Consider the following 17,566-nt stretch of genomic DNA (forward strand, 5'->3'; position numbering starts at 1 on the left):
CGACCTTCCTTGTATTAGAAGACGCCAGGAGTGGCCTGCAGGTACAGCTCCTGGTTTTCCCAGGTTTGCAAACCCAGCTTTACCACATTGGAGAGGTCCCACCCCTTGGGAGGAAGACAGGGTGGGCTTGATGGCCCCCCAGAGCCTTCATATTCTAGTCACCTGCAAGAATCCTTAACATTGTCCTCAGGCAGCCCCTCAGCAGGCCAAGGTAGTTCCAGCCTGTGTGTCAAGGCTCAGTCTTACTACAAACCAGTATTCATAAGGACCTTCCAGAAACTTTGTATCAAAGTCATACAGGAACAAGATGTAAGAATCAAGTGGTAAAGAAAGGCTTATTTGACAGTGGGCTGGGCTGCCCTAGCCCTTCCAACCCATCCCTCTTTCCCCTGCGTGACCACATCTAACTAATAATAATAGTAATGATCCCTGAGTGCCTCTGTCTCCTTGGGAAAATTGGATGTTTTTAATTTACTGTTGTTGCTTCACCTTTTCTATTACAGTATCTTAGCACTTCATTATGTTTTTTTTTTTCCCCTCCCCTAAAAGTTCTGGTTATTGTGTAATGTATAAATGTTATGAAAGAACTTGGACTTTTTTTCATGAATAATTTCTAGCTAATGTTTTTAAGCTGAATTTAATTCAGGCATCTGTTTTTGGTGAAGCTGTTAGCATTTTTGAGGACTGTCTTTTATGGGTCAGCTTTAAGTCTTAATTATGATTTCACTTTAGGGCATGTGGGATTTAGAAAGGAGCAGTGAAAATTATGACCTTAGGAACATTTCTGTAGATGTTAAAATCTGTGACACCAGGCGCGAGTTTTGTCATCTGCGTAGAAATCAGAGAGTCTTTTTGTTTGTTTCTCAGTTTGGTTTAATTAAGAGTGTTTCATTTTCCTCAAGTGGTATTTCTTCATGCTGCTTGAAGAAAGAGGGTTTATGCTATGTAAATCTGGAGCTTTGAAGGTATGTGGTGGCTTTTGTTTTCCTCCTGTAGGCAGTTCTTCCTAGCTTGAGGGAACAAGTCTGGCATACCCACCAACCCCTGCCCATGATGATCAAGTGCTTGTCAGTTGAAGTGCAAGCAAGATTGCGTTCTGGCCTGACCATAAGCTCCTTAGGCCAGTGTGTGGAGGAGCTTGCCCTCAACAGCATCGACGCCCAAGCAACATGTGTGGCTGTGAGGGTGAACATGGAAACCTTTCAAGTTCAAGTGATAGACAATGGATTCGGGATGGGGAGTGAAGACGTGGACAAGGCGGGAAATCGCTATTTCACCAGTAAATGCAGCTTGGTGCAGGACTTAGAGAGTCCGCAGTTTTATGGTTTCCGGGGGGAGGCATTGGCAAGCATAGCTGACATGGCCAGTGCCATGGAAATTTCATCTAGGAAAAACAGAACAATGAAAACGTTTGTGAAACTGTTTCAGAATGGAAAAGCCCTCAAAGCTGGTGAAGCTGATCTGAGTAGACCAAGTGCTGGGACGACGGTCACGGTCTATAACCTTTTCTACCAGTTACCTGTGAGGAGGAAGTGCATGGACCCTAGGCTGGAATTTGAGAAAGTTAGACAGAGGATAGAAGCTCTCTCACTCATGCACCCTTCCATCTCTTTCTCTTTAAGAAACGATGTGTCTGGTTCCATGGTGCTTCAGCTCCCTAAAGCCAAAGACATATGTTCCCGATTTTGTCAAATTTATGGATTGGGGAAATCCCAGAAGTTACGAGAAATACATTTTAAGTATAAGGAATTTGAGCTTACTGGCTATATCAGCTCTGAAGCACATTACAATAAGAATATGCAGTTTTTGTTTGTGAACAAAAGATTGGTTTTAAGGACAAAATTGCATAAACTCATGGACTTTTTATTAAGGAAAGAAAGCATCATATGCAAGCCAAAGAATGGCACTGTGGGCAGACAAATGAGTTCAAGTCCTCGGCATCGGTCTACCCCAGAACTCCATGGGGTTTATGTGATCAATGTGCAGTGCCCATTCTGTGAATATGATGTATGCATGGAGCCAGCAAAAACATTGATTGAGTTTCAGAACTGGGATACTCCCTTGGTTTGTATTCAAGAAGGAGTGAAACTGTTTTTAAAGCAAGAAAAACTATTTGTGGAACTATCAGGTGAGGACATTAAGGAATTTAACGAAGACAATGATTTTAATTTATTGGGTGCTACTCTTCAGAAGACCTCTGAAGAGAAGTGTGACCAGGGAAGTTTCCAGGAGGCATGTAATAATATTTTGGATTCCTATGAAATGTTTAATTTGCAGTCAAAGGCTGTGAAAAGAAAAGCTACTCAAGAAAGTGTAAATAGAGAGAATTCTCAGGTTCTAGAAGCTATCAGAAAAAAGACAGATGATTCATTTTTGTGTGCCCATGAATCAGGTGGCCCATTGCCTGATGAAATGGCGACGTCACCGTTACATAAAGCTAGCTCCTGCTCAGATTCAGTGATAGAACGAGAGACAGTTGACGCCCCAGACTGGAGAGAAAATATGGAACATGCAAACTCTGGCCTTGACCCTAACTCTTTAGAAAACCCACATAGAACCACTTCAGAAAATTTTTCTTTTCAAGCACATCGCTTGGGGAACAATGAAGAAGATCTAGAAGTACAAAAAGTGAATAGGACTACTAATGGCATGGCTGCCGACATTCTAAAAACTAATGCCACTCAGAATCAACTGGAGAGACTGGAAGATGTTGCCGTCTCGGAATGCCCGTCTCCTTGTTTTGAAACAGGATTTCTGCGAGTCCATGGTGCTCAGAGAGAAAAAGAGAAAAGAGAAGAAGAACCTAGTGGTTGTGGAGGAAGAAACAAGTTTAGTTATGGACCAGTTAAATTATGTTCTACTGGCTTCATAACTCATGTGGTGCAGAGTGAGGTAACTCCATCCACTGAAGCAGAACATCCACTGAAAAATTATGTTCGACCTGGTCCTGTGAGTGCCCAGGAAACATTTGGGAGTAAGACACGTCATTCAGTTGAGACTGCAGACGTCAAAGATTTAACCAGCATTTTAAGTAAAGAATCTGCTCAGTTGCCCAACAGAAAAGTCTGCAGAACCAGTGTAGGTTATGGGTTCAAGCAAAGACCTATAGCAGCACATAGAAATCTTTCCACTTTTCAGGACAATAGTCTAAAAGCACACACAGGCTGGTTACTCCCAGGTACATCTGCCTTCCCTTTACATAGACAGATTCGCAATGGTGGTAAGAAAACACACACATTGATTAGTTCATCCAGACCCATGGTCCGTAAGAAGCTAAGCTTGAGTTGCCCACTAGGCTCTTTAGAGAAGTTCAAGAGGCAGTATGGGAAGGTTAACAGTTCTCCCCATTCAGAAGCAAAGGAAAATAACATTGAAGTCCCTACCAGTCTCTGCCCTCAAGTGGAGTCTGACATTCCCCTGAGAGACAAGAATTGCTCTAACAACTCTGACATTTGTAAAAGCATTGCTGTGATGCGTGATGATTTGAGTGGTAGCTGTCAGCCGGGAGGTCACCTCGAGTGCCCTGAGGTGTTTCCACTCTCTGAGGAAGATCATATGGAGCAACAGATGGCTCGTTTGGGAGAAAGTCCTCCAACTGCATGGGGCTTTAACAGAAGGCCTTTGGGTGTTGACAGTTTGCCTAAATCACTAGCCTCCAAATTATCCAAACTGAAGGATTCTGAAAGAGAGACGCAAGCAAGAGAGATGAGTCTTAATGAACTTCCAGATTCAAACTGCAGTGCAGAAGACAGTATTTTCTGCAGTGGGTTAACTGTAGATTTTTGTCAAATATTTGAAAATCAGCATAAGAGAGCAGAGAATGACACTAACCCCAAGTCAAATTGTGTTACACAGGATAATTGTTCCAACAAAGATAGTGAGACATATTGTGACAGCAATACAACAAAGAACTGTGTAATATCAGAAACCTCTTTGGCTTTACCTTATAATTTTGAAGTTACTGATAAAGATTCTGACATTCTTCTCCGAGCTTCAGAACAGCAAACAGGAAGTCCTGACTTGTCCACTGGAAGGGCACCGAGGCGGGTGGAGGATTCCCCACCCAAACAAGATGCAGTCTGTTTTGAGAGTAAGGAATCTAACACAAGCGCTTGTTCTGGACTGGAAGAGTCCAACACATCCTCCATGGATTGGCAGCAGCACTTTGATGTCACCTTGGGGAGAATGGTTTACATCAACAGGATGACAGGGCTTAGCATGTTCACTGCTCCTACAGAGGACATCCAGAGCGCATGTACTAAAGACCTGACTACAATGGCGGTGGATGTAGTTCTTGGGAATGGTAAGTATAGCTTGAAACGGTAAATATAGCTTGAAACGCCAAGGAAGTAGGGATCCCCTGTTCAGAGATGGTGTCAGCAAATACAATATTTGAAAACAGGTATGAAACCTGTGTTGGTGCTTTGTAGGGAATGGGGAATTAGGCCCAACACTATTTAGGTATGGGAGCTCAGTGAAACCCTGATACAGGATGAAAGTGACCCTAAGACATGTTTAAGAAAGGATAAGGCAGTTGGATTTTAATGGTAAGGCTTCCCTGCCTCATTTTACCCTCCTTCCCAATGCACAGCTCTCCTAGAAATTTGTCTTTAGAGGCACCTGCAGTATATTTTTCCGGAAGTTTGCCTGACTCCAAGGTTGAGGACCAGAATAATTCTGTATTGTATTCATCCTAGATTTCTCAGTAAAATTTGTGGTCCAATACAGTACTATATTTATGGACTTTTCTCCAGAAAAGTGGGATTTTTCACCATAAAATTTTCAAGTGATAGGTTAAGCATACATTTGTGTATCTGTACTTTTCAAATGTCCTTTCTTATAATGCATATGGTAATCCACTTGAACTATTCCTGGTGATAGTAAGCTATTCAAGAAAGCAATTGTGTGACTTCTGGATCCTACAAGGGTCACATTGTGGGCTGGATGGGGACTCTGTTCTCAGGTCTCAGTCAACTCCAGGAGTGACACTGTTTTGGCAGCATGTGGAGGGCTGGATGTTGGGAGAGGTAAAGCTGGTTTCCATCTGGCCAGAATCTTGGCTTTGCACTAGGAGGATTAACATCAACTCTGTATCTACATTAGAAGTCTTAAATGCTATTAAAAAAATGTAAATTGTATGAATGAATTGCAGATATCAACTTAGTTTCTCCTTAGGAGGAATAGTTCTAATAGGAGGCTCTGATTTATTTATAATTGAATAAGACCTTTCGTTTTCAATGTTTGCCAGGTTTTCTTTTTTTTTCTTCTTAATGGGAAAAAAATTAGTAATTCCTGCTTGAAAATATTAAGCAAGAAGCAAGAACCCTTCATGTCAGCATCGCTGTAGAGACTAGCACGTTGCCCTTTGTGGTTGGTGTCATTTCATGTCCGGATTTCACTGACAGCGTATCAGAGAGAAATCTCAGGCACGGCACCTCCTCTGTGCTAGATGCCCCTGTCCCTGATGCAGTGCCAGGAAATAACTGGGTTCCCTTACACTGTGAGAAGACTGTTGCTAAAACAGAGAAACATCTCTGCTGTCATACTCAACAGACACATGTGCTCCTTTAAAATACTTGGCTGTCTGAATCAGTGCTTCTTACAGTGAACGTCAAGGGCCATGTTAACTCCTCATTTCCTGCTGAGGAATATTTTTGGGATGGAAACAAGTAGGTTAAAAAAGTGGCCCCTCTGTACCATCCTCTCAGGTGGAATTTTGCCTTTCTGAGAAGCTGTGGTATAGCAGAACATTAGGACATTGTCAAACCATACCTAGACACGTTACCTAAGATAAATTAGTAAGAGGTAGGTTTTAATGTTTGAAAGAGAGGATCTGTAAAGGTAATTTTAAGAAGTAATGTCAAAACCAAAAACAAAACAAAGTAGTGTCAAGACTCCCACGTCATGACAATTTTTTAACTCCATTCTTTTATTATGATTTTTTTTGAAAATCAGTTAATAAGATTATTTGTTTTTATTTGAAAGGCAAATTTAGAGAGATTTTACATCCACTGGCTACCACTGGGGTTGGGTCAGTCCAAAGCCAGGAACTTCATCCAGGTCTCCAACATGGATGCAGGAGCCCACGCACTTGGGCCATCCTCTGCTGTTTTCCCAGGCCATTAAAGCGAACTGGATTGGAAATGGAACAGCTGGAACTCTAACCGGTGCCCATATGGATGCCAGCATCACAGAAAGCAGCTTAACCTCATTGCCATAGTGCCAGTCCCTAATTTTATTATTCTTAATTAATCTCTCTTTTCAGTTCTTATCTGACAGGTTATGTTTTGGGGAATAGCTTCATCATGTTTTGTTTCTATTCCAAAGTTGTTATCTGCATTGTGGTATAGCAGGTAAGGCTACCAGCTGCAATGCTGGCCTTCCATGTGGGAACCAGTTGGTGTCCAGGTTGTTCTATTCAATCCAGCTCTCTGCTGATGGCCTGGGAAAAGCAACAGAAGATGGCTCAAAGGCTTCCCCACCACCCATGTGAAGATCTAAATGAAGCTCTTGGCTTTGGCCTGTCCCAGCCCCAGCCATGGCAGCATTTTGGAGAGTGAACCACCGATGAAAGATCTCTCTCTGTCTCTCTGTAACTCTTTCAAATAAATAAATAAATAAATAAAATTTTAAAAAATTGTCATCTGCATTATTTTTGAAACTCTGATCTGATTGTCCTGAGAGACAGATGGGTAGAGTTTGGACCAAATCGTACAGGAGTTTATAGTTTGACTTGAGAACTTCTGATTCTTACAGCTATTTATTTATTCATTCAAGAGCTAGATTTTTGCTTCATTTATTTCCATTTTATTTGAAAGGCAGAGACAAAGAGATTCCATCCCTGGCTCACTCCCCAGATGCTCACAACATCTGAGGCTGAGTCAGGCTGATGCAGGGTGCCAGCAATTGAGCTCCAGTGTCCCATGGGAGAGGTAGGAACCCAAGTGCTTGAGCCATCGTATGCTACCATCCACGCGGGGTGTTAGTGGGAGGTGGAATTAGAAGCAAAGAAATGGGGGCGCAAATCAGGCACTCCAATATAAGATGTGTCCCAAGGGACAACTACTGCTCACCTCTATTCTGTCAGCATTAGTTGATCATTCACACTGTGTTAGATTTCACATTGCAGATTAATTGGCTTTGCTTTCAGGAAATCAGTCTGTTAGGGAAGACAGTTATCAAAACATGATTAGGATGGCATGAATGTTTTCATGGAGACGTATAGTGGGGATATGTGACATATATATTGGGGACTTATAAATGTTCCAGGTTGTGGGTGACAAGTATGCTCTATAGATTAGATGCTTTTCTCTAGCCAATCCGTTGTTGGATGGTTTGTCATGTGCAATGTAAGGTATTTGACAGCAACACTGGCCTTTGTCTGCTAGGTACCAGCAGCATACTTCACCCAAGTTGTGACAATGAAAAAATATGATATTGCCAAATGTGCCCCCATGTAAAAGTGGTCCTATTGAGAATCACTGTGGTGCGTGTTTTGGTCCTTTTTTGGCTGGTATTGTGATTCCTATCTACTCTGCTTCCCATTTAGCACCCTGCTAATGTGCCTGAGAAGTCAGCAGCAGCTGACCCAAGCTTCTGTGAAAGACTTGTATTGAGTTCCTGGCTCTGGCTTTGACCTGACCCAGTCCCAACTGTTAGCAGCCATTTTGAACATTGAAGCAGTAGATGGAAGATTCTCTCTGCCTTTCAAATAAACAAATCTTTTTTTTTTTTTTTAATGTAAACCCCTAAATTAGAACAATTTCATTAAAGAGCTTAGGATTAGTCTGCTTTATGTCTGCATTCAGTTGGTCCAGAAAGAGATTTTCTGTATTTGTGTAATTTAAGCTTTTTAAGTACTTTGTATTTTGAGTTCGAATGTGTAGGTTTTTCTTTCTTTTTTTATGTTTAGGGTCTCAATACAGATGTCATCCTTTTAGAAGTGACCTTGTTCTTCCTTTCCTTCCAAGGGCTCAGGAGGAGAGGACTGTGATGAGAAAGAATTCCAGAGGTAGGGGCAGTATAGCTTGCCCAGACACCTGGTACACTCCATGCCACCTTACTCACAGACCAAAGCAGGCCACGTTATTAAGCTTCATCAGTGCCAGCTGTGCCTTCCTGGAACCAGGCGTTCCCCATGGCCCTGTTTCACAACAGGACTAAGTAATTCACTGCACGCACTGAGATCAGAAATTACTTTTCCAGACTTGAGGTCAATACTGAATGATTATGAATAGTCTGCTGTCTTGAGATCAGGGAGGCTTTTTAAAATTATTATTTTTAAGAATGGGAGTCACATTCAGTGTTATAGTAGCCTTATTTAAGAAAAGCCTATACAGACATCTATTTTTTCAGTTTATTCTAAAATATATATATAAATTTTGTTTGTGTTTTGTTTTTTACTTATCGGTAGTGAGGCTACTAATTTGAGCTGTAGTTTTTTTCAAGACTTATATTTTGGAGTATCTTTAGTTAACAGTTTGGAGGAAAGCTATAATACCAAAAGCTATAGTCATCAACTCTATTTTTAAAGGTAGCAAAGCCGAATAGTTCAGAGTTCAAGCGAACACGAAGCATTTGTAGAATCAGTGAGTCAGTTGTAGGCAGTGAGTCCGATCTCGGGGCTTAAGTTTGCCTCCCAAGGGCAGTCCTGGCCAGCCTATCCTCCTGGCTCTGCGTGCCCACTTGACCTTTCCCATTTGCCCTAGATACTGCGAATGATGCTGACGGCAGTGAATCCCTGCAGTCTCTGCTCTCAGAGTGGGACAACCCAGTATTTACCCGCTACCCAGAGGTGGGTCTGCAGCAGTTTTCCTCTCCGTTTAGTCAGAGTACAGACACGCACTTATAATTGTGATTAGACGCTGAACTTAATGTTTAATGTACAAAGGAAGGAATCAGCATTTCTAAGATTTCGGAAGCTCAGACTTTTTGGCTTAAACCTGTATAATCAGTGTGTGAAGAATGAATGTGATTACTGCTCTTAGAAACCCTGCTGTGCAGCTGTGGCGTAGACTTGAGGCTGGTGACACCGCAGCTTTCATCGTTAAAGTAGCAAAGCTGCTTCTGGGGGAATGATTCATTGACAGGTTTGGGTGTCTGTTTCCAGCGGGTCTCCCTGGAATGTACCATGGGTGCTGTAGGGAGGCTGGATAGCAGATGAACAATCGCAAATTCTTCAGCTACCATGTCTTTAAAAGGACTGGATCATGGAGTATAAACAGATTGTGGGTCTGAAACAGTATTGGTTTCTCTAATTGTAAACACAAAATGCTATGTAAGATAGGTATTTGTAGAGTTTTTGAATCTCTGTAACTTCCCCGAATTCAACCCATTTTTAGTAGATTTTATAAAAATGTTTTAAAGCACTTTAAAATATTGATGAAATAGTCCAACAGACATAGAAATTGAGGTTTAGATGATGTTTGTGCTGTGTCTTTCCAGGTTGCTGTTGATGTGAGCAGGGGCCAAGCTGAGAGCTTAGCAGTTAAAATTCACAACATCTTGTATCCGTATCGTTTCACCAAAGAAATGATTCATTCAATGCAGGTAAAAGATTGACTTTGAAATCTTATAAATATATATATAAGGCCTAAACTAGATGAGCTCTTGAGACATTGAATTTATTTAATGATTCACACTATGTTGGGCTTAGCACATAGTTTTGTTTTTAGTTTTATCTTACCAGAACTTTCTCTTGGCAGAAAAGCATGGAACTAATTATCCTTGCAAAGCAGTTGCAAAGCAATTTTGGAGAAACTCGGTTATAGATTTAGGCTTAAGGTTTCAAGGATTGCTAATGTATCTCTGAAGATTTTATATAGTTGTATATGTATTTGACAGTATGTTGGTTATCTGAACAAAGTGACACTTTGCTCATTGAATGTGTAACAGTGCCCTTTAGAAAATGACTCTAGAGGCTGGCGCTACAGGAGTAGTGGGTAATCCCATTGCCTGCAACACCAGTTCATGTCCCTGCTGCTCCACATTCAACCCAGTTCCCTGTTAATGGCTTGAGGAAAAAAGCAGAAGATGATCCAAGTTCTTGGGTCCCTGGGAGTCCTGCATGTGGCTCCTGGATCCTGGCATCAGCTTGGCCTGGTGTGGGGCCATGTGGGGAACGAACCAGTATATATATATATACACACACACACATATATATTTTATGTATATGTATGTGTGTGTGTGTGTGTGTGTATTTTTTTTTAAGAGCCCATTTGGGTGAAACTGCAATAGTTTATGAAGCCGCAGATTGAGGTGTTCTGTGAACAGAAGGACCTTCCTGGCTTGTTGGCTCTTCTCCTTTGCCCTCTGTGCACTGCTTTGACTGTCTCAGTCACCTTGTTTCTAATTTGGAAACAAATTGGGAGGGTAGACAGATTGAGTTCAACTCCCAAGCTGGCACTGACTTGGTACTAGGATTCCACAAGGTCTAAAGCCACTGTGGCTTTAAAAGGGGGAAAAAAGCAAAACCTTTATGGATTTATGTTTGTTTATCTGAAAAAGACACATAGACAAATTACAAAAGAGCTCCCCTTCTCTGGTTGATGTCCCAAACACCCTAAGCCAGAGTTAGGAGGCTGGAACTGAGTCTGTGTCTCCCATGTGGGTAACAGGGAGCCAGATCCTTGAGCCATCACCTGCTGCCAACCAGGTGTGCATTATCAGAAAGGTGGATTAAAATGGAACCAGAACTGGAACCTAGGCAGTCACTGTGGGATGTGAGCATCCCAAGTAACACCCTAACCCCTATGCCAAGCATCCACCCCACCACTGGCTCTCATTGCTTTAACGGGTTAGCACCTCCAATGTGAATTTCTCTATTTCTTTCAGCCTATCTGTTAGCAGCCTCCAGTTCTGTATGCAGTTCTAGGGTCAGGTTACCCATCACTGCAAAGCTCTGCTGGTGTGTCTCTCCCAATGCCCATCTGTATCTGCTGATCTCTTCTTGCCCATTCTTTGGTCTTTCTGATGACTCCCTCCGGTTTGTCAGTGCTTTACCTAAGTCCTAGATTGTGAGTGTTGTAATGAAGACAACTCTGAATAGAAGTGTGGTGTTAATCTTTTTCTATGGAGAAAGGCCTTTGTTCGTTTTGATATAGTGTTGTGTCACTTCTTTGAATGTATCACAGGTTCTCCGGCAAGTGGATAACAAGTTTATCGCCTGTTTAATGAGCACTAAAGCTGAAGAGGATGACAAAGCAGGTAAGGATGAAGTTTACGTCAATTATAGCCAGCAAGGCTTCTGGAAACCTTCTGTTAAGGTTATTTTTGTATGGTTTCAATGATTTGGATAGATGAAAGAAAACCAGTCTAACAATATCATGAAGCAACAATGTTAAAATACAATTCATTTTATGTATTTTATATATACATATATAATTTTAAATGTGTATGTATGTACATACATTACATATACGCATAAAATATCAACAGTGGTTACCTTAGGAATGAAAAATGGTAGGCAAAGAAGAAATTTCATCTTTTATTTTGAAGAATATTTTTGTTGTTTGACTTTTAAATGCTTTTCATGTTTTTCCTTCATAATGATAGATGAATTGTGCTAGAATTGCCTTCCATCTACTGTTTCACTCTACACATGGCCACAGCAGCCAGTGCTGGGCCAGGCCAGAACCAGGAGCCAGGAGCTCCATCGAGGTCTCCCAAACTGAGCCATCCTCTGCTGATTGCTAGATTTATTAACAAGGTGGTGGATCGTAAATGAAATAGCTGCAACTTGAACCAGCGCTGTGAAAATGAGTGTGGGCATCCATGCAGTGACATCCCACTGTTCTACAACACCTGCTCCTCATTCAACATGTATTGACTGAGTTCCTTGTGTATTGCAGGACTAGGCAGGCCGTAAGAATACAATAATAGGAAAAGATACTCACGTGGGAGAGACAGAAATATACAAACATAAAATCTGAACGCTAGTTTTATGTTGTAGAAGAGAGGTACAAGATGCTCTAGGAACATGTATTGGGAGATTTGATTTTTCTCAGGAGAGTCAGAAAAAGATTTGTTGATCAAGTGAGATCTGAAATATGAGTTAACTGAGTGTGGAAGAGGGGAAATGACATAGGCAGAAGTGGGGCTGGTATAGTTGGAGTTGAGCCCAGAGAAGTAGGTAGGAGCCAGTAACAGGCTTTGCTTTGTCCCAACACTAGGGGAGAACAAACGCTTTTTTAAGTTTAGCTTTAGTTGTTGTTTTTGTATCGTTTTTGGGGTGGTATGTATCACATCACAATTGCATTTTGAAAGAGTGCTCTAGTTGTAGTATGGAGAGTGGTTTGGCATTTGGGGTGGAGTTCCACTAACTACAGAGCAAGTGTGATGTTAGAAAAATGTCACAGTATGTAAGGAACTGTGGTTAGCAGGGACCAGGAAAGACTAGAGAAGTGAATGGAAAGATGTTCAGGCAATGAACTCACAGGGCTTGGTGTTGCATTGGCTACGGGGAGGGTGTATCAGAGATGACTTCTAGTTTTCTTGTTTCCATAAATGATGTTGTGGGATGATGTTGGAGGTGAGTTTAGTCTAAATTCTCTTTGAAATGTTCCAGAAGAGATGGTAGGAATGTGGTGAAGACTACAGATCTGGTCTGGGAATGTGCCTCTCTGCTCTAGAGATATAAATTTGAGGTGTCAGCCTGAGGTTTGTCATTGACGTCCTAGGATGAAGTTTATCATCTAGAAGAAAAGTGACTTATGAGGAGAAACACTGAATCTGGAATCATTCCAAATCTTAGTGGTCAGGTAGAAAAAAAGTGAACCAACAAAAGAGATTGTGGTGGACTAGTGAGAGTAGTAGGAAGAAAGCAGAATGTTGTGTTGCAAAGCCAACGTTGAAACAAGATGAGTAAGGTGTCGTGTGAGATGAGGGCTGTGATCTGGGGACAGAGAAGATCAGGGACTGTAGCAAATGGGAGATGTTTCAGGGCTCGGGGAACACCACCAGGAGAGACTCAAGTCTGTGATGTGAAAGGCAGGGCCTGGGGAGGGGTGAGAGGAGAAAGAGGGGAGCCTTGCTTTAATAGAACTTTGAGCACATTCACAGTAGCACTCTCCCCCACCCCATTTCTGCATTTTAGTTTATACAGTGTCAGTTACCGAGTCAGTTGTGGCCTGAGTATATTAAATGGAAAATTCCAGAAATAAAACCTCACGTTTTGAATTGAGCAGCGTTCCGAGTGGTAGGATGAAATCTGAAGCCGTCCTGCTCTGCCCCATAGTGAACTGTGTGATCCCCTAGTACAGTGTGTACATGCTGTCGTGGTGTCACAATGCTTGTGCTTCAGGTCGCCCTGACTTCACACAGTGGCCCAAAGCACAGGAGTGGCGATGCTGGCCAATTTATCATAGTATATAATTATTACAGTTGTTCTGTTTCATCATTAGTTGTTGCTGATCTCTTAGTGTGTCCAATTTATAAATGAAACCCATCATAGATCTATACATAAGAGAACATAATGTATACAGAGTTCAGTGCTACCTCTGCTGGGGCGTCTTGGAACGGATCCCCCTCAGATAAGGGGGGCCACCATGTATGTCTGCCTGATGTGAGGGCTCTGAAGAGACCCCTTTCGCTGAGAGCCTGGGCTGTAGGCCGAAGTGCCTCCACATGGGTGGACCACAGGAAAGTGCTTCTAAGGCCCCAAAGCAGCTCATTGTGTTGGTATCCCTTTGTTAATACAGTTAGTAAATAATAGGTCAAATACAAATTACCTAAAATTATCTGACGGGCCCGGCAGCGTGGCCTAGCGGCTAAAGTCCTCACCTTGAACGCCCCGGGATCCCATATAGGCGCCGGTTCTAATCCCAACAGCTCTACTTCCCATCCTGCTCCCTGCTTGTAGCCTGGGAAAGCAGTCGAGGATGGCCCAAAGCCTTGGGATCCTGTACCCATGTGGGATACCCGGAAGAAGTTCCTGGATCATGGCTTCGGATCGGCGCAGCACCGGCTGTTGCGCTCACTTGGGGAGTGAATCATCGGACGGAAGATCTTCCTCTCTGTCTCTCCTCTCTGTATATCTGACTTTCCAATAAATAAAATAAATCTTTAAAAATAAAATTATCTCAGAATTTTCAGGGAATTAGTGAAAAATCTTTCTAGTTTACTAATTTTTTTTAAATATTTATTTCTACCGGAAAGGCAGATTTTACAGAGAAGAGAGACGGAAAGATCTTCCATCCACTGGCTTGCTCTGCAACTGGCTGCCACAGCTGGAGCTAAGCCGATCTAAAGCCAGGAACCAGGAGCTTCTTCTGGGACTCCCACATGGGTGCAGGGGCCCAAGTACTCCTGCCATCTTCTGCTGTTTTCCCAGGCTACCAGCAGGGAGCTGGCTAGGAAGTAGAGCAGCTGAGACATGAAGCAGTACCAATAAAGGATGCCAGTATCACAGGTGGCAGCTTAACTCACAGTGCCGCAGTGCCAGCCCCTTGGCCTCCTGCTCCTTCTCCTCTCTTCCCACTAGTTACCATTGGCATTAACTCACCATTTTTAGCCTCCACATATGGTCCATAGTTTTTCTGTGCCTGGCTTATTTCACTGAACATAATTTCCTCTAGTTCCATTCTGCATGGGTCAGATTCTGTTAGACATGCTGAGAATAGAACAAACATTCCTGTCTTCTTGAAGCTTCTATTCCATTGTGTCATAATGTAAAAAATGCAGCATCTGGATGAGTAAATTACCTTCCTGTACCCTGCTTCATTGAAGGGAGTCAAAACATGTCGCAAACACTGTGTAAGCCATAAAAAGGTAAACCATTCTGCCAGCCAGGTTACAAGATGGAATTCCTGGTGTCCCTGAATCTTGGTAATTACTGGCTTCAAGGTTGAGGTCACTCCCTTATAGTTTGTTATTTATTCCGTTGTTCTGCCCAATACAGTGTTCATCACATCCAGCTGCAGCTCCGCCTAGCCTCAAAGGAGTATAGTTCAACATTTTGGGGGCCTTTCCTCTGGTTGAACACACTATTAGATGCTTCCTTTTTTTTTTCTTTTAAGTTTTCACACTATAAATTTTTTGATTTCTTATAAACAACTTTTTAATATTTCAGACTCAAGAGGAAGACTTTCATTTCAATATTATCCATAGCAATTAACCTTAACACTTTTGGGGAAAGTCATCAAATGTAAATTAGAAAACCACCTGAGCCCAGCACTTCTGAGACTCAGTTCTCTGATCCATGAGAAAGGAACTTCCTAGAGTTTTGGCTTTTCGGGGTCCGGAATTCTGCTTCCTGGCTTGACCTTGCCAGTCTGTAGCGTTGCTGCATGTAGATAGCATTGCCTGGGGAGCTGGCTAGAATTTTGTTAAGCTTGGGTCCCCACCCTGGCCTGCCACACCAGAATCTGCATTTTCTTAAGACTCCCAGGTGAAGTGCCTGCTCATCAAAATATACGAAACTACATCAAACATGGCACACTTTTGACATGTAGCTGCTACAGGCAGTGTCTCTTGTTTGCCTTTGTTTTTGAAAGACATGCTATTTTTAAAAAGCTCAAGTATTTTTTAATCAAAGATTTTTTTTTTAAAGACAGAATGACAATAGACAGAGTGAAGGAGAGACAGAAATGTATCTCCCATAGCTAGTTTACTCCCCAGAAGGCCACGATATGTCAAGGCCCCATCCTGCTCTCACACATGGGTGGCCGGGGCCTGAGAAGCTCGGGCAGTCTTCCTCTGCTTTCCCAAATGCATTTACCAGAACTGTAGGAGAAAGGGAGCAGTCGGGACTCAGATTGGTTCTACAGTATGGGATGCTGGAGTTGCAGGCGAGTGCCTAACCCACAGTGTGATGCTACCATATCCTTTTTAGTTTAAATTTTTAAGCATCCATTTCAGGGCCAGTCTTGTGGTACAGTGGGTTGAACTACTGCGATACCAACATCCCATGTCAGAGTGCTGGATCCAGTTCAGCCACTCTGTTTCTGATCTGTGCCTGGGAAGACAGTGGATGATGATCCAAGAACTTGGGCTCCTGCCACACATATACAAGACCTAGTGAAATTCCTGGATGCAGCCTTGTTCTAGCTCTGGCCATTCTGGCCATTTGAGAAATGAATCAGTGGATGGAAAAGAGAAAATGTGTGTGTGTGTGTGTGTGTGTGTGTGAGAGAGAGAGAGAGAGAGAGAGAGAGAGAGAGAGAGTTAGTTTTGTGTGATGCTACCTTTTAATAGTAATAATAATAAAAATGAGTCTAGTCCAAGCCTAAGCCAGATCTTGGAGCTAGGTGCTCAGTCCAGGTCTCCTGTGTGAGTGGCAAGGATTCAGGGCATGAGCTATCACCTGGTGCCTCTCAGGTGTGCGTTAGCAGGGGCTGGTTCTGAGAGTGAAGCCGAGAACTCAAACCAAGGCACTGTAATACAGGATACAGTATCTCCCACTGTGCCAGGGCCTGCCCCAGGAATGGTGTTTATATAGATCAGAATAGGTTTTACTTCTTTTTTTTTTTTTAAAAAAAAAAGGTTTATTTTTTCTTACTTGAAAGAATTACAGAGAGAGGGAGAGACAGAGGTCTTCATCCACTGGCTCACTCCCCAAATGGCTGCAATGGCCAGAGCTTGTCTGAACTGAAGCTGGGAGCCAGGAGCTTTTCTGGGTCTCCCATGAGGGTACAGGGTCCCAAGGACTTAGGCCATCCTCTACTGCTTTCCCAGAGCATAAGCAGGGAGCTGGATGCCAAGTGGAGCAGCCAGGACTAGAACCAGTGTCCATATCAGATGCCAGCACTGCAGGAAGAGGGCCAGCTTGCCTTCTATGCTGGCCCCAGTTTTTACATGTTTAAATGGATGGAGGGAAAGTAAAATAATGGTGTTTCTTTACACATTAAAATTATATGAAGTATTAATGATATAGTCTGTGTGTGTGTGTGTGTGTGTGTGTGTGTGTGTGTGTGTGCGCGCGCGCGCGCACGTTACTGAATGGTTGGAATAAAGCTTTTTCCTGCCTCAGCACAGTAGGATGACCATAATGCGCACCTGAGACTGTGGGGCCCCAGTAACACCTGCTAACCTTCCAGGTGGGAACCTGCTCGTCCTGGTGGACCAGCATGCCGCCCATGAACGCATTCGTTTGGAGCAGCTTCTTACAGGTGAGGCCCCCAGAAAGAGTCTCTGCCTGTCTTGAGAAAAGATGCGTTATGTGTTTAATAGTGAGATCCTTGGTTTGGCTGCTCACAACTGAAAGGATGTAAAGTTCACTTCCCCCCTTCAAACATGTAGGCCTCACTTACATGGTCAGCGCGTATTTGCTTTTCTTTGCTATTAACCTAGTGAGGCCTGAAGACAGGGCTCCTTCACAGTGTCTGAAACAGGCCAGGAGAATGGTTTTGCTCCTGTGTGTCTGAGAGTCCCAGCAGCTCTGAACATCCTACACACTAGTTTTTCTTTGGATTGAAGAGTGTCATCTGATAGCTCCAACCCTTGAATGGCACAGAAGGGCAAGTGCACTGAGTCTCGTTGGGACCCTTGGCCTCTAACTTCCGTCCCAGGAGCAGCCATTGTCGCTGCTTTTCTAGGGATCTTTGCAGGTTCAGTGCATGCTAGGTAAATG

At 42.8% G+C, this 17,566-nt stretch overlaps 1 protein-coding gene across 3 annotated transcripts in view; it reads left to right on the top strand.

The window, feature by feature from the left end:
- Positions 1 to 537: 537 nt before the first annotated feature.
- The window catches only part of MLH3 (mutL homolog 3), a 30,493-nt gene continuing 13,464 nt past the window's right edge, over positions 538 to 17,566 (top strand). Inside the window, exons 1-6 of one of the 3 annotated variants that reach the window (XM_040975272.1) lie at positions 538 to 4,303; positions 7,913 to 8,011; positions 8,709 to 8,794; positions 9,445 to 9,549; positions 11,133 to 11,205; positions 17,034 to 17,105. In XM_040975272.1, the coding sequence (XP_040831206.1) occupies positions 1,051 to 4,303; positions 7,913 to 8,011; positions 8,709 to 8,794; positions 9,445 to 9,549; positions 11,133 to 11,205; positions 17,034 to 17,105 (3,688 nt within the window). In that variant the 5' untranslated portion in view covers positions 538 to 1,050. The remainder of the gene's footprint in view (positions 4,304 to 7,912; positions 8,012 to 8,708; positions 8,795 to 9,444; positions 9,550 to 11,132; positions 11,206 to 17,033; positions 17,106 to 17,566) is intronic. The other 2 variants (XM_040975273.1, XM_040975274.1) reach the window with 2 other exon arrangements.

The sequence above is a fragment of the Ochotona curzoniae genome, unplaced genomic scaffold (genome assembly GCF_017591425.1).
Source record: "Ochotona curzoniae isolate NIBS_2020 unplaced genomic scaffold, NIBS_Ocur_1.0 contig_2688, whole genome shotgun sequence".
NCBI lineage: Eukaryota > Metazoa > Chordata > Mammalia > Lagomorpha > Ochotonidae > Ochotona > Ochotona curzoniae.